Source organism: Anolis carolinensis, chromosome 1 (genome assembly GCF_035594765.1).
Source record: "Anolis carolinensis isolate JA03-04 chromosome 1, rAnoCar3.1.pri, whole genome shotgun sequence".
NCBI classification, from domain to species: domain Eukaryota; kingdom Metazoa; phylum Chordata; class Lepidosauria; order Squamata; family Dactyloidae; genus Anolis; species Anolis carolinensis.
In genome coordinates, this window is record NC_085841.1 from 250,472,944 (window position 1) to 250,496,717 (window position 23,774).

The window sequence follows — 23,774 nt, forward strand, 5'->3', positions numbered from 1 at the left end:
ACTGAACTTTGCCATTTGTACTACGGTATGCTAGAAATGTAATTGCAATATCATGAGCTGAAGGCCACCTCAACTGATATTATGGCGAGTGCCAGACCCTGAGAATATCATCATGAAAAATAGCAATTGCTGGCTACATTCTGTGTGGGTCACATTTAACTTAAATAAGAATTACCATGTAAGTACACAATATTGTTCATGTGCACTTTTTCTTTATAGCTCTGAAGTTATAACACAGTGATGACTGAAATATCTCAACCAGTACTGTGATTAAGTCAGGGACTGGGACTGGGAGCAGTATTGAATCCTGATGAATCCTTGGCCAAAGTTATCTGTTTGTCTTGGGACTGGTACTGTAGTCCAGTGGTTCTCAACTTATGGGTCCCCAGATGCCTTGGCCTTCAACTCCCAGAAATCCTAACTGCTGGTAAACTGGCCGGGATTTCTAGGAATTGTAGGCCAAAGCAACTAGGGACCCACAGGTTGAGAACCACTGCTGTGGTCCAATCCCACATTATTTGTGGAGTTTGGGTTATGCAGTTTAGAGTCCCTGAATTACATTTGACAGTCAAAGATGTCTTTCATATTACACCACTATAGAACTTTAATGCCATTTTAACTGCCATGGCTACATTCTATGGGATCCTGGGATTTGCGGTTTCCTGCAGCCTTCAGAGCTGTCTGTCAGTGCTTCAACAAACCACAAATCCCAAGATTTCGTAGGACTCAACCTTAAAGGTGAGGGGGAACAGTACTTAAACCATCAGAATCACGCCTTTTCTTTTCTGTATACAAAAAAGGATTGCTCATGCTATAAAAACTCTAGCCACGGTTTCTTTATGTGCCAGAATATGTTAAAAATTGCGTAAGGGAAGTTCATCCAAATGGAAATTCAAATGATTCTAAAAATACAGTAATATGAATTCCATTTGTTATGTATTTGGATAGGTTGTTTTTCTTTCTAAAATAGCTGCTCTAAGTATTTCACATGCTTTGCAATCTGACTACTTGTGCCTGCCGGCCTAAAACTGATTCTGTATCTACTGATTTTGAAATCAAATCTCATTAGATGACAAAAAAAGAAGTCGAAGCAAACAAATATTTACTGTCCAGTATAATAACCAACACTATGTATTTTATTATAGCATAGCTGAGAATTTTGTAACCATCAGTTAGTTTTTTTAAAAGGTGATGATGAATCTTGTCATATTAGCAGATAAAAGATACTATAACATTTCTGTAATAAGTAATCGTGTATGAGATATGTTTTAACTTTTTTGGAAAAATACATTTTGGTGCCTGAGGCAGAGAAGCAAATGTTGCTACCCACTAAAATGCAAGTATCCAAAGCAGGTCAAGTTATTTTAGTGGATGATGTAGAAAATTCCGTAAGTGAATTTTGGAGGATGTTTCTTCCCTGTAAGTGTTTTTAGATAGTATTCTATTAAGAACATTTTAATAAGAAGAATGTAACAAACTAATCAATCTACAGTGATTTACCAACTGGGAACAACCATAAAGGAAGTCTAGTTCATTGGTTCTCAAAGTGTGCTCCGCAGAGCCCTTGGGGCTCTGCAAAGCATACTGAGGGGCTCCGCATTTCCCTCAGTTTGTGGCTACAGCAGGTCAAAAACTGCACACACACTTGGCAAACTTCCATCTGCTGCCAGTTGTTGATTAGTATGGTTAGAATTCTTTTTTTCAAAGTACACCATCTTCCTCCCTATATTTGTCCAGCGGAACAGTTGAAATTATGACTTCATAGATTTCAGCCCTGAAAATGTCATCAAAAGCCCTGCCTAACTTACTAGACAGGGCAGTTGCTGCGATGGGCACTCCTTTCACCCGACATGCTGGCTGGGGCTCCTTCTTAGGGAGCCCCATAGCTTTACGCTCTTGCCAATCAAAACAAGCCACATGTCTCACTATGACTGGCTGATTCAGGCGGACCTGAGGGAAGAACTCTTCCCTCTGGTCCGTCAGCCAGGTATACATTCAGGCACTGCTGCTCCTCCAAGCCAGTTGCCTTTGAGCTCTCCCCGCCCTCTGACCCTCAGTTTGTTATTCCTGTTATATATTTGTTTTCTTATGTTATATGTTTTTGTCACAACTTGGGGGCTGTTGGCATGGGCCCTGAACCCGAGTTTGGATTGTCCTTCCCCCTTATGGGAAGGGTCATATGAGCGATATACCCGGGGAGGGGGGAATCCTAGAGTGGCATTGGACGGAGCCTGCACCTGCTCTCGCATATCCTTGGGTCCCATCGAAAGCCACTCTTGGATCCCCCACAACAATGTTATGTTGTTGATCCAAGACCCATGTATCACTGCCAGCTCTGTCTTCAGATGTAACCAATAAACAATTGGTGGCCTTTGTTATTCCAATATCTGTATTGCTGTTTCTGTTGCAGGCTGGTGGGTGGTTGCCCTGCGCATACAACTGTCTTGCATGCATTAATTATCACAATACCAGTTATTGCTGCCTAGAAAGAGTACCCTTTTGGGGCTGGACTTGTAGTTATGGATACAAGGATACAAAGCAGCATTAGCCATATTTACTTCTTAGTGTTTAAAGAAGTATGCACTTTAAGATTATTTTTAGATCAAAATCAGGACATTCCGAATTTAATGATGAAATTCTTTATACAGGTCACAGTGTTCAGAGACTGTGTTTGTTCCTTATACAAAGAGCTTATTCGAGAAATCATTAAAACAGTGCAAAGTCAATTCCTATATATCCAAACCACGTGTAGAAAGGAACCCTGGGGTACAGTCTCAGATTTTTTGTTGTTGTTCTTTTGGTTCACTTTCTTTATCCTAGTTGTACTTCATCTGGAAGTTTTATCATGACTTAATATTAGGTTATTTTAACTGAGTCTGTTGAGATCTCCTCAATATGAACAGATAATATATGTGTGCAGGTAATTATAACAAAGAAAACAAAGACTGTGTAAGGATAGCAATATGGAAAAACCTGAAATAGGTATGAATAAGAAATTTTTAGCAAAATTAAAACAAATGCGAGAGAAACAAAAACTGACAGATTTATGCATTCAGAGCTTAGACTTCTGAGGATGCCTGCATTGATGTGGGTGAAACATCAGGAGAGAATACTTCTGGAACATGGCCATACAGCCCAGAAAACATTCAACAACCCTGTGACCCTGGCCATGAAAGCCTTCGACAACACTTTTCTGAACGCCTTGTGTAGTCAATCAATTTAGCACTTTCCACCTCATTTCTTTTAAAGGATCCAAACCTTTAATATCCATACGGCAGGTTGGTACAACACAGTTATCTCAATGTGGAGAATAGTGATGCTTACTCAATTTAATCAGTGCAAATGGGAGAGAAATCTCATTTGTCTTTTTTTTTTTAAAACAATTTACCAAAATTTGCCGATATCTTCAAATTCAGAATAGAAAGAACTGGATTTTAAAAACTAAACACAGAACGGAATTTTCTCATTCCTAGTAGAAAATGTTGTTTTTTTTTTTTTGGGGGGGGGGGGGAGGGGTATCAATTTTTTTACTAAACCTTCTATGCTTACACATAAATATATATAGTAATTGCTAAAACATTTTTAGAAAGCTATTTCCTGCAACTCTTAGGAGCTGCAGGAAAAATGTGATTTAAATTCCACCTTCAAAATACATGTTCCAATACACTGCAATTGCTATTATAGAAAGAAAATGAAAAGTCACTAATATTCAAGCCAGCAGGACACAATTTTGATATGGCTCATATAAAATGTTGTGGAATATTTTTGTCTCTGCTTCTCAACCTCTGTGTGTGTGTCTGTATATTTGTGTGTGTTTCCCATAAACAGTATTGGATGGCAAGCTTTGCTTACCATGCAAGGATAACTCCCTATCAGGAGGAGTATAAATGTTTGAAGAAATAACAGAAACCCAGACACGACTCACAGGAACCCATTACACAGCCATTTAATAGAGACTACTGAAATAGGATCACAGAGACACCTTAATAAGGAAATCACGTTACCAGAGCTACTGAATAACTGGGCGCAAAACTGAAGCCATGGCAAAACAAACATAATTTAGCTACGAGGACACAAAGCAAGATATGAAAAATGTTTGTTCATTTAGTTTTGCGTGCAAGATCGTCTCCTTGATGGGGAAAATTACTAGAGTTTTTGTGCAAGAATTGTGTGTGTGTGTGTGTGAGAGAGAGAGAGAGAGAGGATTTTTCTTTTGCATTTTATGATTTCTGTGCACACAAATGACAGGAACCTTAGTGAGCATTTTTTATCAACAAAAATACCAGAGAGACACAACAAACTGCAAAAAAGGGCTCATGATTTACAGAAGATGGTTAAGACCAGAGAGAAACTTTTAGGCTCCATGTAGTGACTCAAAGTTGTTAATTAGTTCTACCCCTTAGTAACCCTTACTAGTATATGCACATAGTAAAGAGTATCATCATATTGTAATATTTGGTGGCTCTTACCCTTTTTTGGCTGCATCGTACAATGAGGAAAGTCTCTATGCTATGCTCTTTGAGATAAGCATTGCGTTCCCCGCCAAAACCCAGCTCCACTTCGTAGTCACCATTCAGATAGTTTAATGTAGCTTTTGTTATGTGGATTCGCCTTGAATAGAGACAAAATCAGCCAATCTATAAAATTCATTATCTACTAAAATAAACCAAATAAGAAACAAAAAGTTTGAAAGAGTAAAATATTGGTTAGATTTCTATATACAGTGAACCCTCAGTAGACTTCTATACATAGCTGGGGTTTGGCTCCAGGAATTGGCACAGATATCAAAATCCATGGATACTCAAGTCCCAGGATATAAAAAAGTAGTTGTGGTAGAGTGGATGCTAGTGCAGTCTGTATAAATCCTTACTGTTCCCATACAACTTGCTATTGTTCATCTCATCGGATACATGAGGATGGGCATTTTGACAGATGTAGGAGCTAGTAAATCTCCATGACCCTCTGTAGGCCATACTGCTTTTCCCATTGAAATAAGATCTTATTGTTTCCCACCCCCACCCCCAAAATTGTGTTTTATATCAAAATAAGGAGCATGGTGCTAGACATATTGTTTAGATTAAGGATCATGCTACCTGGAGGCTTCTGGGAATACGAGTCTTCTTTTTGGCAAGTAGATCCTCTGGGGTGTATAAAATTAGAGAATGGATTGCCATCTGTCGGGAGTGCTTTGACTATGTGTTTTTGCCTGGCAGGGGGCTGGACTGGATATCCCTTGTGGTCTCTTTCAATTCTAGGATTTTATGATTCTACGAAATAAGAATTCTTTATCCCTCAAATTAATTTTTTTTCAGTGCTCAAATTTATAGCATTACAGAGAATGAAACCTTGAAAATCAACTGGCAATCAGGATTCTAATATGTGTTGTGTTCCTATTCACTAGGGGATAAAAGCCTTGTGACTTGAAGGTTGGGTTGCTGACCTGAAGGCTGCCAGGTTCGAATCCCACCCGGGGAGAGCGCGGATGAGCTCACTTTATCAGCTCCAGCTCCATGCGGGGACATGAGAGAAGCCTCCCACAAGGATGGTAAAAACATCAAAACATCCGCGCGTCCCCTGGGCAACGTCCTTGCAGATGGCCAATTCTCTCACTCCAAAAGCAACTCCGGTTGCTCCTTACACGAAAAAAATATCACTTGGTAACTTTTGCCTGTTCCTTTTCTATGACTGAAGTGTTAATTTACTGTGATGCTACATATTTAGACTCTGAAAGAAAATTCAGCTGAATTCTTAATTTGGGAGATAATACCCTAATTTTGCCTCACTTTGTAGCTGCATCCCTGCTTTGCTGCACAAACAGATGGATGCTGCCTTCTAATAAGCTACATAGAAACCTATAAGGCCACTGCATCACACTGACAGCTCAAGGCCAGTAAAGGAAGGGACATTTTCTTTGATCAGTTTAGACACAGGCCAAATATTATTTCAAAAAAATTTTTTTTTTTGTAATAGAGGTTTCCATGAAGAAGCAAAAGAGGAACGCTTGGCATTTCCAGTTTGGACATGCTGTACCGACATATTTATGTTTCTACCCCATCTCCTATAGAGGCAGCAATTTCAGATGTCAATAACGCATCTAAATTTGGAAATACCAAATCTTCATAGAAGGGATATCATTAGAAGCAGACCTACTCACCTGAACTGCAGAGAAGAATCTGAGCAATGATAAATAGAAAGGTGAAAGCTACACTGCGACTTCACGAGCAGAATTATCTTACCCTGCTTTGCCACCTGCTTCCATGTGGTTGGCTAACGTGACATCATTTGACCACACATCAAACTGCCATTTTCTGAGGCCCAAGACTCCACAGTGAACTCTCCCACTGTGGATCCCAACACGCATGTTGACGTTGACGCCCGTTACCTCTCGCACTAATCTGAAGACAAATATAAGGAAAAGAGGAAAGGCAATCAAATGGCTGTATAAGAATGTATTATTCTCCAGTTTCTAGGAATCACCCAATAGAAAGCTGATTAAATGTTTTATGGCAATATAAGCACTGGATGAAGTCAGAGTCATTTTGCTTTTATTTCGGTGCTTGGAAAGAGGTGAGATATTTGGAATAGTGTAGAGAGAAACTGCTGGGTTCTGGTTTCCACATCAAAGCTGAACATGACATGTCAACTCTCATTAAATGTAATGGCTACATTGCAAAGGGGGAAAGGAGATTATTTCAGAGCTCTCAATTTGTCCACAGAGCAGCGCCAGGCATCAAATATTCCACAGATGAAACATAATCCATATGTGAAACATTCACTGCAGTGGGAAATCTTTAGCTGCTGTTGTAATAGACCAGACAGCCCCGTCTTCTCTATTTACTCATAACAGGCTCCAGTGCTAATGTATTCTCCAATGCCCATAGTTTGCTCCCAAAATTATAATTGAAATCCTTTGTGGGATTTTGCCTTTTAGGGCAAAAGTTGACTTGGAAGAGCACAGCAGTTCTCAAGGAAATTATATCTAGTGATTAAGATGCTGAAACAACTCCTGACCTTGAAAGACCTCAAATGCTTGGCTGTAACTGCTGTCACTGGACATGTTTTGGCTACTGTGGGGAGCAGCCACAGATTGGCCACTTCCAGGATGACAACCATTCCCTTCATAATAAGGAGCAGATGTCATGGGACATTTTCTCCAATTAGTCACATGTAACTACTCCATGGATAGAAAAAGCTGCTATATTCCTCTCTCTCCAGTCCTGGTTCCTTTGGGAATAACTATCAGTAAAAAAAAAAAAAAAACCCTGCAGCCACTGCCAGTTGTGTTTTGATCCTTAAGTATGTATTGATGTTTCTATAGCTGGTAGCATACAATACGAGAGTTGTGAAAGTCTATATGCAAATTTCACCTTGGACTCTAATTAACAAGGTGTCCTCTCTTCTCATGACACAGTTATGATACAAAGATGCTAATCAATGCAACTAATAGAAGAATTATTGCCAGAGTGATACATATAGGATTCTGAGTATCTGAAAAATTCAGCATAAATTTGGTAGGGATAACCCACAAGTGACCTCAAGAAATATGGAATTGGGTCTCTTTGGGCTTTTATTTCCTCTTCAGGGCTCTTCCACACAGCCATATAACCCAGAACATCAAGGCAGATAATCCACAATATCGACTTTGAACTGGGTTATCTGAGTCCACACTGCTCTATAATCCAATTCAATGTGTATTTTGCACAGCTATCTGGAAGAGATCCTAGTTGCCATTCTCCACTGTAGGGGAAACAAGTAGATGGGGAACAGTTCAAGTTTCAGTCATATGGGCCTTTAATGACCATTATGATAGCAGATGCAGAGCATGCTCATCAAACAGTAACATCCATTTTCTCAAATTTAGCTTCCATTGTTTTTAAAGAAAATAAATAAATTTGGTTAATATTCAATACTCAAAATAAGATAGTGTTAATTAAACATTGAGGTAATAATTCAAAATGTTTTCTTGGTTGTTCAAGAAGGCATTTGGCGAATGACGGAGTACTGAAATATGGAAATAGTTAAGATAACTTCAGGATCGATGCAAGACTTAAATGTTTTATGTTGTGTTTGTGATTGGCATTTATAGTTTTAATGATTTTAATTTATTGTTATATGTGGCTAATTTGATATGGGATGTTTTATATGTGTAAGGTATTAAATTTTGCCATGGATTATGTTGTGAGCCACTTTGAGTCCCTCCAGGAGTGAGAAAGGTAAAGGTAAAGGTTTCCCCTGATGTTAAGTCTAGTCGTGTGCGACTCTGGGGGTTGGTGATCATCTCCATTTCTAAGCTGAAGAGCCGGAGTTGTCTGTAGACACCTCCAAGGTCATGTGGCCAGCATGAAGCACCGGAGCGGTACCTATTGAACTACTCACATTTGCATGTTTTCAAACTGCTAGGTTGGCAGAAGCTGGAGCTAACAGCAGGCACTCACTCCGCTCTCCGGATTTGAACCTGTGACCTTTCGGTCTGCAAGTTCAGCAGCTCAGCGCTTTAACACACTGTGCCACCGGGAGCTCCAATTTATTGAATATAAATACAATAAATACAATAGACAAGTAAAACACAAGAAACCAACAATCCATGGGAAATGGCTCATATTTAGCTTACAATAACTATGTACAATCTTCCCACAGCTACAAAAGACGTTTTACAAGTGTATATCTTATTTATAGATATTCCAGCTTTTTCCAATTCAGAACAAATCAAACAAAACATACTGTCAAAAAATCTGTAACATACAAAAGTTAAAATGAGATTAAACAATAAAAAATAAAATCAGATTAGTCCATGCATTATCAAAGCATGTACACACTTGCCACCACAAAAATTAGCAAGACCCAGCATATTATTTTGGTGGGCTGGGTCTACACTGATCCATTTCATCTTGGAGCAAAAAGAAAAAAAGGAAAAAAAGGATTGCTGTGTTTTACAAGAAAATCTGAAGAGCACATTTATATAAACACAGCCAGCTAACCATCTGCCCAGCCATCTATCTTTTACTTGATGTCTCTTTCTGAAAATATACAGTCCAAGTTTGCACATAATGACCTGCTAGATCAGTGGTTCCCAGAGCCGGCCCTAGGTATTTTTCAAGTGTAGGTGAACAGAATTTTGCCCCCCCCTCCCAACCAATCACTGAAAAATAAAAGCGCTGGATAAGCAAAAATGTTGGATAATAAGGAGGGATTAAGGAAAAGCCTATTAAACATCAAATTACATTAAGATTTTACAAATTAAGCACCAAAACATCATGTTTTACAACAAATCAACAGAAAAAGCAGTCTTGACTGTGCCCCCGCTTAATTCGCCTCATTGTTGGACCGGCTCTGGTGGTTCCCAATCTTTGGGCCTCCAGGTGCTTTGGACTTCAGCTCCCACAGTTCCTAACAGCTGGTAAACTGGATGGGATTTCTGGGAGAAATCAAAAACATCTGGAGGCCCAAAGGTTGGGAACCACTGTACTAGATTATAGGGAAATTCAAACTGCAGCTTTCAAGCTGCAGCCAGCTTGTTCAATGGTTAGGAATTCTGGGAATTGGAGACCCAAACAGCTGGAGGGCTGCAGTTTGAGGATGCCTGTCTAGAATATAGTGTTGTATTCTGACTTCTTGAGCATCATTGCTTCCTGCAAGCTAATCATAATTAATTAGGTGCAAAATAATTAAAACATATTTAAGACATAATCATTTGACTTAAGGTTCTGCTTCTTTCTTGGGGAGCTGCTCCCTGCCACCAAGCAGAGGACTCAAACAAAATGAGATGTCGTTCACACTATAACAACTGTGTGAGTGGGTGGCATTTTATGTATTGTGCCCTTGAGATAATACAAAGAATGCTTCTGGCTTCTTCAGTTCCATGAGCTATTTGAGTGAGGCTCTATGGTATCTGTAGAGAGCTGTTGTGTTTTATACCAAAGTACAGAGGCTGGTGCTGAAGTGCACTCCATTTTTGTTTACAAATTGTTCCCTGTCAACTTTAAAAAATCTGGCTCCCATTTTGTGTGGGATGAAAAGAATTTAACCATGGCATCTCTTTGCTAAATCTGGAGTGAGAGACTTTCTGTTCTCACTGCCTCCCCCGTCTTCTCTGATGAAAAGAGAAAGCTTCTCAGACGAATGAAGGTAATAAAGATCAGAATGCTGGAATGACAGGTATTATAATTGCTGGACCTTTTAGGAAGCTCTTTGTACTTTCAGCATCAATTTGGTGTAAATGTAAGTTCCTGAAAGAAAAGCGAAGAACCAGATTGTTTTCCTTGGAACAATCAAAGAATGAATACAGGTCGGAGAAAACTGGATGCCCCCAATGTCCTACTTAAATCCACAGGGCTTATTTGACAATCAAATGATTTTATATTGCAATGATTTCAAAGTGTCCTAACCTTCTTGGAATTTTGTTCAGTACAATTAGTCCAGCCAACTTTAATCATCCAACATCTCAAATGTTTAAATCATAGGAAGACTCTGTATCAGGCAAATGAACTCAAAACAACACAAACCTGAATTAAATTGGATTCAATTAATTTCCATTTTAATATTACAATGTATTTACTATTATAATTTTTCTGCTTTAATAGGACCAATCTTTGGGGTTTTATTTGCACTATTTGAAGATTATTTGTGCTAATTTGAGTTCCAGTTTTAAATAAGGGAAGGTTGTAAAAAAGAAACGTAAGTTAGGCACGTGGCCCTCCATTGCTGTTGGGAACTTGCTCTGGCACAAAGAGATTTCATTTCCCCCTTCCACCCCATTTCTTGATCAGCTTGAAACTATGCTTTACTGGAGTGTGTCATGATATATGAGATGCAAAATTAGGTGGAAATGCATGCACAGGCAGACACATATACAAGGTAGTGGATTAACTGATGTTCCCCAAAAAATTTGATACTTACGAGATGGCCTCTATCATATCCATTCCCATTTCAACACAGCAGTGCGCATGATCGGCTCTTGCTTCAGGTAATCCAGATACACAGTAATAGCAATCGCCAAGGATTTTTATACGTAAACAGTGATTCTCCTGTCAAAAAGAGAGAAAATACCCCTCCCTTTATTTCAGGATACTAATTGGCTGCCTTCTAAGGTCATGAAAATTTGCACAAAACCACAATCTAATGTAAAAGTCAACATTATTGTTAATGGGGGGGGGGAGATGGGGGGCAAACCCTACTTACAGCTGCAAGTTTATCAAATCTGGCAAAAAGTTCATTCAGCGTCATCACCAGCTCCTGAGCAGTGCACTGGGAGGCCAGACTGGTGAAGCCCTCTATGTCCGCAAAAAGAATGCTGTAAGGAAGGGTTCAAGAAGAGGAGGAAACAGAAAAACAGATGTCTTGATAAATGTTGGTTTCTCATACTCATATTCTACTATTTTTTGTAGTTCATCTCCCTCTCCAAAAATATTTTCACATATTAGTGTTCTTTTTGTGACTCTCTCTCCTGCTAGCTTTAGGACGCTTGATGACTGTTCATGTAGGAGAATAAGTAGGGGAGAACAAGAAGCATCTGGAATGAGCATGAGTGCTCTTGACCAACACAAGTTTTCATATGCACCTTGTACTTGCCCACTAAAACAAAAGCCAAAACTCATGTATGAAAACAATATGAAAAGACGTTTCTGGAATTAAAAAAACTGAAATATACGTATGCAACAGACTTAAAAGAAAATTGGATAAAGATGGAGTATAGATGGTACATGACACTACAAAAATTGGGAAAGTGTTACAGAAACATAATTACAAAATGTTGGAAATGGGGAGAGAAAGAAGGAACGCTATACCACATGTGGTGGTCATGTAAAAAGATCTTTTTTGGGGGGAAAAATCCAGGATAAGATACAGGAAATGTTACAAATAAAAATCCCATTGAGACCAGAAACATTTCTATTAGGCATGACTGATCAAAAACTAGGTAAAAATAAAGATAAAATACTCTTCTTATTAACGACAGAAGCAAGAATATGTTATGCAAGGCAATGGAAAAAGAAGGAAATACCAGAAGAAGAAGAATGGCTAATGAAAATCTTAGAAATAAGAAATGTGGATAGACTCACCTATCTAATCTCCAAAAACAAGGGGAACCCAATGAAAGAGATGGATTGGAAGCAAATCACAGAATATTTCAAACAAGACCATAAGAAGATAAAGACACGAGGAAGAATAGAATATATATCTGAATATATATAGTAGAAGGGATGGAGAGAAGATGAAGAAGGAAAAGGCAGAAACTTCATGGAAGATGACTGGAAGTCAAAATCTTACTTTTTTCTTTACTAATATTTATTACTACTACTATTATCATTTATTTTATGTTTTTTTTCTTTTTTTAATTATTTTACTTCACTTTTTTCTTTTTTTTCTTTTTATCATACATTGACGATAATACAGATGATTTTAAGAGATGTTTCTTGGCAGGGAAATTATCAGTATGTTAAAATCAAGGAGGAGCTATTATTGAGATACTGGGACATACAGTCAGCCTTCTGCATCCATGGATTCAACCATCCATTACTTGATAATTTTTTAAAAATCCAAAAAGCAAACCTTGATTTTGCCATTTTATATAAGGAACACCATTTTACTATGCCACTGTATATAATGGGATGTGAACATCCACAGATTCTTGTATCCATAGGGGCCCTGGAATCAAATCCCAGCATGGACTAAAGGGTCTATTGTATTTATAATCATATCCTTACTGTAAAATGCAGAAATATTGTTGATTTATACTTAATCTTGTGACAAACTTCATAAAACATCAAAATCTAGTAAATTGGGTTTTGCAGTATTATCAGGAAAAATAGTGAAGAAGGATCTATCTCACATCCACATCCCAAAAAGGTTGAAATATTGTTTTTACATTAAGTAAAATAGAATAAAAAAATAAAAAAACAAAAAAACATAGTTGGCTGGCATTATCTGAAAAGGACTATCACATAGCTCATCACACTTGAGTTACACTATTTTTAGCAGTAACAAAAGTTTTAGCAACTTCAAAGAGTATAAAATTGCTCTCACGTTGCTTTAGACTTTCACTGAAGTAACTTACTTAAGCCAATCACCACTAGATGTTCCCCCTTTCCTTTTATCTCTATGTCAGAAATGTGCTATAGCATTTAAACTTGTATTCACAGGTCAATGGAAAAATTATTCCTTTTCCTATTCTGAAACCTATAATTGAAATACAGTAGAGTCTCACTTATCCAACATAAACAGGCCGGCAGAACGTTGGATAAGCGAATATGTTGGATAATAAGGAGAGATTAAGTAAAAGCCTATTAAACATTAAATTTGGTTATGATTTTACAAATTAAGCACCAAAACATCATGTTAGACAACAAATTTGACAGAAAAAGTAGTTCAATACACAGCAATGCTATGTAGTAATTACTGTATTTATGAATTTAGCACCAAAATATCATGATGGATTGAAAACATTGACTATAAAAATGCGTTGGATAATCCAGAATGTTGGATAAGCGAGTGTTGGATAAGTGAGACTCTACTGTAATCACTATTGTTATCTTAAGGTAGCCTATAAGGTAACAACAGCGATCATTTCAATGATCCATGGATGTAATCCATGCATCAGGGCAATTGCAAGGCAATTAAAGCAACACTTACATTATGTTGTAACTGGAGGTGCATCCACACTATATAATTAATGCCGTTTGACACCACTTCAACTGGTATGGTTCAATGAGATGGAGTTATGAGTTTACAAGGTATTTAACCTTCTCTTCCAAAGAGTATTGGTGCCTCACCAAACTTTACAGCCCAGGATTTCATAGCATAAAGGCATGGCAGTTAGTGGTGTTGAACTGCATTAAGTCTACAGTATAGATGCATCCAAGGATAGCTATTTTGTATTGGAAAGTGGGACACCCATGTATATTGCATCAAACAAAAGCCAAAAGAAACTATTACCACTACAGTGGAACTGTTACTGAATTCTATTCTTCTCTGTAGCAAGAACATAACAATTTCAATGGTGCACTGTTCTTTACATGTGACTCAGGAAACTAAAATTACAAGACCAGCATAATTCTTAGATGATAATAAATAAAACTAAATTTCTCCAAGGATCCTACATTAGTTCAATTATTAATTTCATTAAAGATCTCAATAATAATTACCTCCTTTCAAACTACATTTCAGACATTAAGATCCAGAAAGAACACATACTTTATAGGAGCATCTGCATTCTATTTTAAAGAAAAACATAAACATAAAACTGATATGTAAAATAAAAACATTGGTTTAGCTCTAGAATCCATTTAGACACATGCATCTTATAATGTAGGTCATTACTGTTAATCAATCTGAATTGCAACTGGTCACTGTCAGTGGTATAGTAGAGCTCGCACCATCAAAGCCCTGAAATATTTTGATTAACAGGGACTATGACACTATCTTCCACCATCTCTGTTGTTTACTGTTCATTCATTTGCCATCCCATCAGTAGTGGAGGAGAAATAGATTTTCTGAACATATTTCTATTTGTAGACCAAACCCAAAGGGTGTTGTGATCTTGAGTAGACACAATTTGTTAGCTTTTAGGGTTGTGCAAAGCTTCGGAGGTCCATTTCGTAGTACAGAGATTTGTGTGATTCATTAATACAAATCTCTAAATTAAAGGGTTATCCACACTTCAGAATTGATGCAGTCTGACACTACTTTAACAACCTGGCTCAATGCTATGGAATCATAGGAGGTACAGTTTTACAATATCTTTATCTTTTCCTGTCAAAGAGTGCTGGTACCTCAACAAACTATGGTTTCCATAAATACCATGGCACTGAGCCATGGCAATTAAAATGGTGTCAGACTGCATTAATTGTATGGTGTAGATGCAGCCTTCATCTGCCACCTCCTTGTCCCTCTCCTCTCCCCGCCTCCTCCTCCTTGTCCTCCTCCTCATCTTTATTTTTACCCCCTCTTCTCCCAGAAACTGGGGGTCAAGGTGGCTTGCAAATTAAAATTACTACAATATAGTTAAAATTCACAAAAAGGTCAACAATGAAATAGAAGTCTTTGTCTGCTGATGAAAGGAGAGCAAGGTCAGGGCCATTCTAGTCTTCCTAGGGAGAGGTTTCAGAGCATGGGAGCAGACACCGAGAAGAGCCTCTCTTGTGTTTCTGCCTGTGAAGATGACAGAAATGAAATAAAGGCCTTTCCTGTTGTTCTCAGTGTCCAGGAAGATACATATTAGCCTGAACCTAGTTAGATATCCTGAGTTTAGTATTAGGTCACAACCAGCCCTTTGAATCATGTCCAGAAACAGACATGCCACTTTTAGAGCAGGACAGTTGATTGATCCCTGTATCCAGCCCCAATTAATACTAGGTCTAAGTATTCATAAGGAAACATTATGATTATCTGATGACTGATGATTTCAGATGACTGTTGAGCAGAAGTGATCTATTCATGTTTTGATACAGGAAGTCTGATTTTCACAGTTTGATTTAACAGATTATTTCCAGAAAATATGTCAGCATGAAAAAAAATTCTCCAGCAGAAAAGCCATTTGAGAAAATGAAAAAAAAACCAAACAAACCTGACCATAAACCATGGATTGTTTGAACCAGGAACCTCCCTTGTCTCTAGAGTCCATGTGACATACAATGACACTGGGGAGTTCAGGAGTTTATGTGCAAAACACTGGCCAGCTTATGACTTTCCCACCACATACACAGCTAGAGGCTTCTGTCTGATGATCACATGTTGACTCTCATCTGCTTTGGATAAAAAGATCTCAGGATGCCAAATAAGTGTTTTTTTCAGCTGGGTTATATATGCAGTAAAGCACTGCAGATATTTCCGATACCTAACAATAAGAAACCAAACCAATGCAGGCATGGGCAAACTAAAGCCCAGGGGCCGGATGTGACCCTCTGGGTGCTTACCTCAGGCCCTTCTCATTTTCCCTGTCCTCTTGGCAGAAGGACACGGTGGCCACCACAACCTTATGCCAAAAGGATGGGGGCGGAAAGCACGTAGCATCTGAGAGCCCTCTACAGTACTCTCAGTGACCATGTCTTGACTTCCTCCCAGCATAAGGACAGTGCGCGCGGCTCCATCCTCATGCCGAGAGGACAGCTCGAAGAAGGTACACGGTGGCTGAGAGCCCTCAGGAGCACTTTCAACTGCCGCCTGTCTCGCTCTCCTCCTGGCATAATGACAAGAGGACAGTGTGAAGACTGGGGGAGGAGAATGGGGAGGAGGATTGGGGTAGTTGCCGATCTGGTAAGCAGCCCCATCCTTATGCTAGGAGGGCAACCTAAAGATGACCCAGGCCCTGCCCTACAGGGCTGTAGCCAAGGGGGAGGGTTAGGGGTTCACACCTCCCCTGAAATTTTCAGGTGTTTTAAAAATCCTGGTTTACTCATGAATTTTAACTGATTAACCAAATCTCCATGAGTGTCCACTGAAGTATATCTGTCTTGAGTGTACACCAAAGTTTATCAATGGAACCTGATTTCTAAATTATTTTGTGTTATGGAACTATTCCTCATGATTCGCTAAAAAAAGGTTTCAACAACCCTCCCTCAAATATTTTTCTGGCTATGGTTCTGCTGCCCTGCCCCCGCCCTTTCATGGCCCCTCCCCCTCCCAGCATGTGCCTGGCCCCCTTCCCTCCTGGCCCGGCCCTCCTGGCCAGGCCTGCAGTTTGGCCCCAATACAAAAAAGTTTGCCCATGCCTGCTATATACTGTCCTGATTTTAATAACAGAAAAATTTATGACTGTAGAGGAAATGAGGTTATCACATATCAAAGCCCTGTTATCTGCCCTATTTTTCTTATGCAAGTGCTCAGGCAGGTTGAATATTCCTTTACCAAAATGCTTGACAGTGTTTTGGGATACCTGTAAATTCATATGCATACATAATAAAATATCTCAGAAATGAAACCCAAGTTCAAATATGAAATGTATTTATTTTCATATACACCTTAAGCATCCCACGGTAATTGTATGCAATATTTTAGTGATTGTTTGCATGAAACAAAGTTTGTGTACACTGTAAAGCAAAGTTGTCGCTACGTCAGCCACTCAAGCGGATAATTTTGCATTTTGACGTATTTCAGGTTTTGTCATTCTGGATAAGGAATGCTTAATCTATATTACAATTGGGTAAGACAAATTTATGGAGCCCTGGTGGCGAAGTGTATTAAAGTACTGAGCTGCTGAACTTGCAGACCGAAAGGTCCCAGGTTCAAATACCGGGAGCAGAGTGAGCACCTGCTGTTAGCTCCAGCTTCTGCCAACCTAGCAGTTTGAAAACATGCCAATGTGAGTAGATCAATAGGTACCGCTCCAGCGGGAAGGTAACAGCGCTCCATGCAGTCATACCGGCTACATGATCTTTGAGGTGTCTACGGACAACACCGGCTCTTTGGCTGAGAAATGGAGATGAGCACGAACACCGAGTCAGACATGACTGGACTTAACGTCAGGGGAAACCTTTACCTTTACCTTAAGACAAATTTTAACACATTTATAGAATTAAGTTTGGACAAGCTAGTTATTATCATAAGGATCTAATTCATCAGTCTTGAGGAGACCATGGAGTTCCCTCATCTTTGGTGATGTGGGAATCTGAGCGATAACTCTCAGTAGAATCGCCAAAGCATTGGCCTTTAAAGAGCCAGGAATTTGTGCAGTCAAATCCTACCTATGTTGAGCAAATCACACTCTGTTCAAGGATCAGACTCCAGAAAGGTTTGTACCTGACTGTAGACTCAAGGCAGATTAGACAAAAGTGTACATCCAAATATTCATATGTTAACCTGTCTTGGTGTTATTTTAAGAGAAACACGGCAACAGAACTGTATAGTCCGATTTTGTGAAGTTGCATGCAGGAATTTTCCTCTTTTTCAAGTCTGATGGAATCCTAATAGTAGTCCCTCCTCCCCTGTTGCCAATGCTTTTCCTTGGGGTTGTGATGGAGATAGCAATAGGCAGATAATCAGAACTGTAGTATGGGCAAAGGGTTAAAGTTTTTCCCTCTTTGCATAGAGTAATCCAAATCCTAATTGTGGCCTTTCCCAGATTGCATTCAAATCAGTAAATTAATACAAATTACTTTCCAAAACCACAATGTGTCAGCACAGATGTGAGTAGAATTTCTTTCTGTAAAACATGTTTCCACCACATACACACATGCACACTTACCCACTGTTGTATAGACTATTGCACTCAATCAATCCATTAGTGCAATACTGTACTAGAATGTATCAATTATTCTGAAAGACATTTTTCTCAATTTGAAATGGGAGTGGTAAGCAGTGCAGAGGCTGATTTGAGTGAAGCTGAAGATACTACATCAGAAGAAAACTAAACTGTTTCCGGACTTTACATGGATATACAAAACCACAGATAAGAGCGAATCCTATTGAAGGGAAGGATTCTTGCCTTAAAAGATCATAAATCCATAGGGGAGTACCTAGAAAAGACACGGAAATGACTATTTCGTCACAAAAGGTTACATTAAAGCATGAGTACTCAGAAATATGGAAATTGTATACATAGACTTCAATTTTCTGAATGATGTGTCTTATAAAAAGAGTTTTCTTTCAGATGTAATTGTTGTTCAATATAATGAAAGTATGTGCTATTCTACTGACATTATAACAAATAGTGCAATAAACTGATTTTCACATAATGTTCTAAATGTGTTTGAATACAATATTTAAACTAAACATGTTAAAGCAGTTCACACTATTCTACATCCCCCCATCACTGCATTTAAATTATTAGTTGCTAACATATAACTCTTGGTGTTAGCTTGGTCTTTAAAAAAATCACACACAAAACAGGCAAAAATGGCCCAAAACTCTAATAGTAATGTTTCTGCAGTAATAAATAAATGTTACTCAATGTATATAAAATTGTTAATAATATTGTCATTAAACATTTAAAACCTCTCTCCTACTGTTATGTGTCTTCAAATCTGACACATAGCAACGCTATCCCAGGGTTGTTGTGTTTTGTTGCACAATTAATTCAGAGGGGAGTTGTCATTGCCCTCCTCTGAGGCTGAGAAATTGTGACTTTTCCAATGGCTAAGCAGGAGTTTGAACAGGTCTTCCAGAGTCCTAGTCCAAAAGTCAAATATATGCCACATGGTCTCTTTTGCCTCTCTTTACTAAAAGAAAAAGTGATGAAGAGTGGCATTACTTTGAATGCATTAGTTCAAAGAGGTGATTGAAATAACACAAATCAACCAGTATTACCATGTACACACATTTTCTTTATATCTACATCTGATTTATTGGACAATCCTTTTTCCTCTTGCAAAGAACATACCGATTATGGAAATTTCCCTGGGATCAGCGGTCTTGCATTACACCAGAGGCATGCCTTAAGGCCTATTTTATGGTTCGCAGCCCTTCCCCTTTATTCAGGGCAGAATGAATGAATAAATAAATGAATGAAAAAAGTGGTTTTGCTTCTCCTGGAGACCTCTAGAAGCAGTGGTTTTGTGTTTAAAATAGACCCAGAGCCCCTCCAAACTGTTGGTGGAGGCTGATAAAAACAAGATTCCATTTTATATTTTTAAAAATTTATTGCTGCATCTAGTTTTGCCCATGGCCTATTTGCACCTGCCCTTAGTATCTTCCACACTATACATTATCCCACTTTGTGAAACTATAAATCTCAGGATGGGCCCTGGTCGGTTAAAGTGGAATCCCAGATGCCCTGAGCGACTGCACGAGTTCTTAGGAATTCAAGGATGCAACCAAAAGCACAACTGGTATTAACAGCAATAAAGAAGAGCCAGCCGTAATTACAAGCCAATATATTTTTTTGAAATCTCCTTTAATACCTTAATCAACTTATCTCGCCCATTTTCAAAACTAATAAGGTTACATGGTGGTATTAAATTCTTTCTACCACTTCTCCAAATGTCTTTTGATTTTCAGCCTAAGGACATATAATAATTGCACCTTTTTCTCATTTAACAAAACCAACCCAAAAAAAATATTAAAATGTTCTGGAGAAAATCAGGGAAGCTCAAATTAAATGCAGATAAGATGCTTTTTGCACCACTGTGGCATTCAGGGGGAATAATTTAAGGGAATATTTCCATCTGCAAAGGTACAAGTGGAAAATAACTTTCTGAATTTAGCCTTTTAGGCCCAGGAACAGAAATAGAAGGAATGCCAGGAAATCAAGAACAAATGCCAAATTGTTTCTTTATGAAAGAAAATGACCACTCAGGAAGCCTGAGAGCTTAAAGAATATATACTAAAAGCACACCTGAAAATAGCTCTTTGCACCAAGTGAAAGACATGCAGTTACATAAATGGAGAAGAATCACAAATGTTATTTACTATCATTGGGATCCTTAGTGTTCCTATCACTATGATAAAACAGCTGGATGCAAAAGAACAATTAAGGTCATCACAATGTTAGAGGATGGAAGCTATCTTTAATAGATTTCCTAGCTCTTGCATCTATGGTGCTTTCCTTAAAAAGTTCCTGCTGGTTGTCTGTCTATCTATCCAATATGTACATGAAGCATCCATAAATCTCATATGGATGTTCTGGGGACTAGAACTTTCTTTCATATATTTGGGTATCAGCACATTATACCTTCAGCGTTAGCTCAGTTAAGTCTATCATCAGTATGTGGTAGGAACTAAATTGTGTACAACTGTGAGGGATACATTCAATTAATCTTGCTTGAAATTAATCTTCAATTTAATATGATTACATTCTGATTATCATGCTTTATTAAGATTATATGTAAATTATTTAATCATCCTATTTGTTCTGTTGAAGGAATTTCCAAGACATAATTTCATTATTTAAAAAAAACCCATAAGAATTATTGGAATAATTCTGTATTTAAAAGAGAGGCTAATGTAACAGAACGTATGTCTCTCAATAGATATTCAACAGTTTGGGGGATGACAGTAGCTTTAAAAAGGGCACTCTGACTACTAATATTGTTAATTTAGAGTGTATGAGTCATGCCAAATCTATTTCTGGTACCATTTCAGTGATTTTTTTTCATTCCTGGTATTTTTTTTCAGTTACTAAGAAATGTTAAATCTGTCCATGGTGTTACATCCTGTGTGGATTACAGGCTACTGTAAATCAGGGCCGTAGCCAGAAAAACAATGGGGGGGTTTTTTGAAAATTTCAGGGGGGGGTTGAACCCTTAGCCGCCCCCCCCCCCGGCTACAGACCTGTCAATATCTGCTTGAGATAGTGCCTAGCGGGACTCTTAATTTTTTGCATCTCATAGACTTAGCATGGGGATTTGGTTAACCAGTTAAAATTCATGAGTAAACCAGGTTGTTTTTAAACCGGAAAAATGGGGGGGGGGGGGTTGAACGCCTACAACCCCCCCCCCCCCCCCCAGCTACAGGTCTGACTGTAATCCACACAGGGATTCATATGGACTATTTCTTTTCTTATTCAAAATTTTAAAGGTTATTATGGAGTGAAATGAATGTCATACAAAATATAAAAAGGAGAAACATCTAGAGATAATCAAATACGTCTAATACAGGTATGTCATTCTCCCAAACAGATACACTGCAATATTCTATCAAATCTTTGTCTTCCTACTTTAGTAAATTCCCCTTGCGACTACTTTAAAGCCCACATTTGTCTTCCTTTCCAAGTATTCAAATGCCATCCTCCATTTTTTAACAAACTCTTCAATATTTCCTCCCTGGATACCATTTGAATATAATAATAATAATAATAATAATAATAATAATAATAATAATAATAATTATTTATACCCCGCCACCATCTCCCCAACGGGGACTCGGGGCGGCTTACATGGGGCCACGCCCAAAACAATATAATGTAAACAGCATATAAAAGAACAGCAGAACACAATACAATAAACAATACAGTAAATAATATCCATTACAAAATAAAACAAGGAGACAATAAAAACAAGGGCAGACCACATGAACATTAAGTTAAAACTCGGGGTGAGAAAGACATAAAAATAAAAACCACAGCAAACAGGGTCATAAGGGAGTGGGGTATTCTGGAGGATAGATATTAGGGGGAGCAACGGAAAAGAAATATAAAATGGTTACTCTCCAAAAGCGCAGCGAAAGAGCCATGTTTTCAAGTCGTTCTTGAAGGCTGCTAGTGTGGGGGCTTGCCTAATCTCTGCGGGCAGAGAATTCCACAATCGGGGGGCCACAGCAGAAAAGGCCCTCTCCCTTGTTCCCACAAGGCGGGTCTGGGATATCGGGAGTGGGGACAGGAGAGCTTCCCCTGACGATCGAAGGGATCGGGCAGGTTTATGATAGGAGATACGGTCACGAAGGTAGGTGGGTCCCAAACCGTTTAGGGCTTTATATGTGATGGTATACACCTTGAATTGGGACCGGAAATAAAAGGCAGCCAGTGGAGCTCCTTGAACAGGGGAGTAGATCTCTCCCTGTAACTCGCCGTAATATAGGCTAATAACTTTTCTCTCCAATCCTTTTTAGATAGTTCTGTTTCATCCTTCCATGATTTCACTATTGTCAGTATGGCTGCAACAAAGCTATATTGACAAATTTTCTCATCTCCTTTACTAATTCTCTCCCTAAATATTTCTAAAAGGCACATTTATAGATTTTAAAAACCTTATTAGTAATCCTTTTTTTTTGTTTCCTTAATCACTTTTTCCCAAAAATTTTGTACCATCCTACAGGTCCACCAAACGTGGAAGAAGGTGCCTTTCTGCATCTTGCACATCCAGCTTTCCCCTTAATGGGATTTGTCCATTTTGGCTATTATATCTGGCATTATATAACATTTATAAAACATCTTATACAAAGGGTTGCTGTGTGTGTTTCCGGGCTGTATGGTCATGTTCCAGAAGTATTCTCTCCTGACGTTTCGCCCACATCTATGACAGGCATCCTCAGAGGTTGTGAGGTGAACCTCTAAGAATGCCTGCCGTAGATGTGGACAAAACGTCAGGAGAGAATACTTCTGGAACATGTCCATACAGCCCGGAAAACACACAACAACCCTGTGATTCCAGCCTTAAAAGCCTTCGAGAACACATCTTATACATATTTTCTCTGATGGAGCCAGCTATTGAGAATTTAAATCCACTTTTCCATAAATCAGTGGTTCTCAACTTGTAGGTCCCCAGATGTTTTGGCCTACAACTCCCAGAAATCTTAACAGCTGGTAAACTGGCTGGGATTTCTGAGAGTTGTAGGCCAAAACACCTGGGGACCCATAGGTTGAGAACCACTGCCATACATATTCCCAATTCTCCAGATCAATATTTTTCCCTTTCATGTCTTCATTTCTGAAGACACGAAGAGTGTTCAGAAATGTCATTTCATGCCAACAGCAGAATATGAACCAGGGCTGGCTACAGGTTCAAACGCACAACTCCCGCACTGCAACACTAGTTTCACTGGTTGCTGGGCTGTTTCTGGGCACAATTCCAAGCTGATCATGACCTACACAATTCATGTCCAGGTTATCGGCATGACTGCATTCTCCCATACAGACCTGCTCATGTTTTGATGTTTTCTGGAGAGGATGTTCTCTTTGTATCACTACCATGTGTATGGGTACACCGTGAGGGCTGCTTACAGGCTCTGGAACTCTCTTTCTAGAGAAGTTATTCTGGGTGCATCCAAACTGTAGAATTAATGTGATTCAACACCACTTTAACTGCCATGTCTCTGTGCTATGCAGTCATGGTGTTACAAGACTATAACCTTCTCTGCCAAAGTGTACTGTTGGCTCACCAGTACAATCCCAGGATTCCACAGCATTGAGT

At 38.7% G+C, this 23,774-nt stretch overlaps 1 protein-coding gene across 2 annotated transcripts in view; it reads right to left on the reverse strand.

The window, feature by feature from the left end:
• Positions 1–23,774, reverse strand: part of adcy5 (adenylate cyclase 5) — a 296,120-nt gene that overhangs the window by 69,947 nt on the left and 202,399 nt on the right. For both annotated transcript variants that reach the window (XM_062967408.1, XM_062967409.1), the window contains exons 4-7: positions 11,179–11,290; positions 10,897–11,024; positions 6,237–6,395; positions 4,470–4,611 (exon numbers count right to left, since the gene is read on the reverse strand). In XM_062967408.1, coding sequence (XP_062823478.1) covers positions 4,470–4,611; positions 6,237–6,395; positions 10,897–11,024; positions 11,179–11,290 — 541 coding nt within the window. The remainder of the gene's footprint in view (positions 1–4,469; positions 4,612–6,236; positions 6,396–10,896; positions 11,025–11,178; positions 11,291–23,774) is intronic.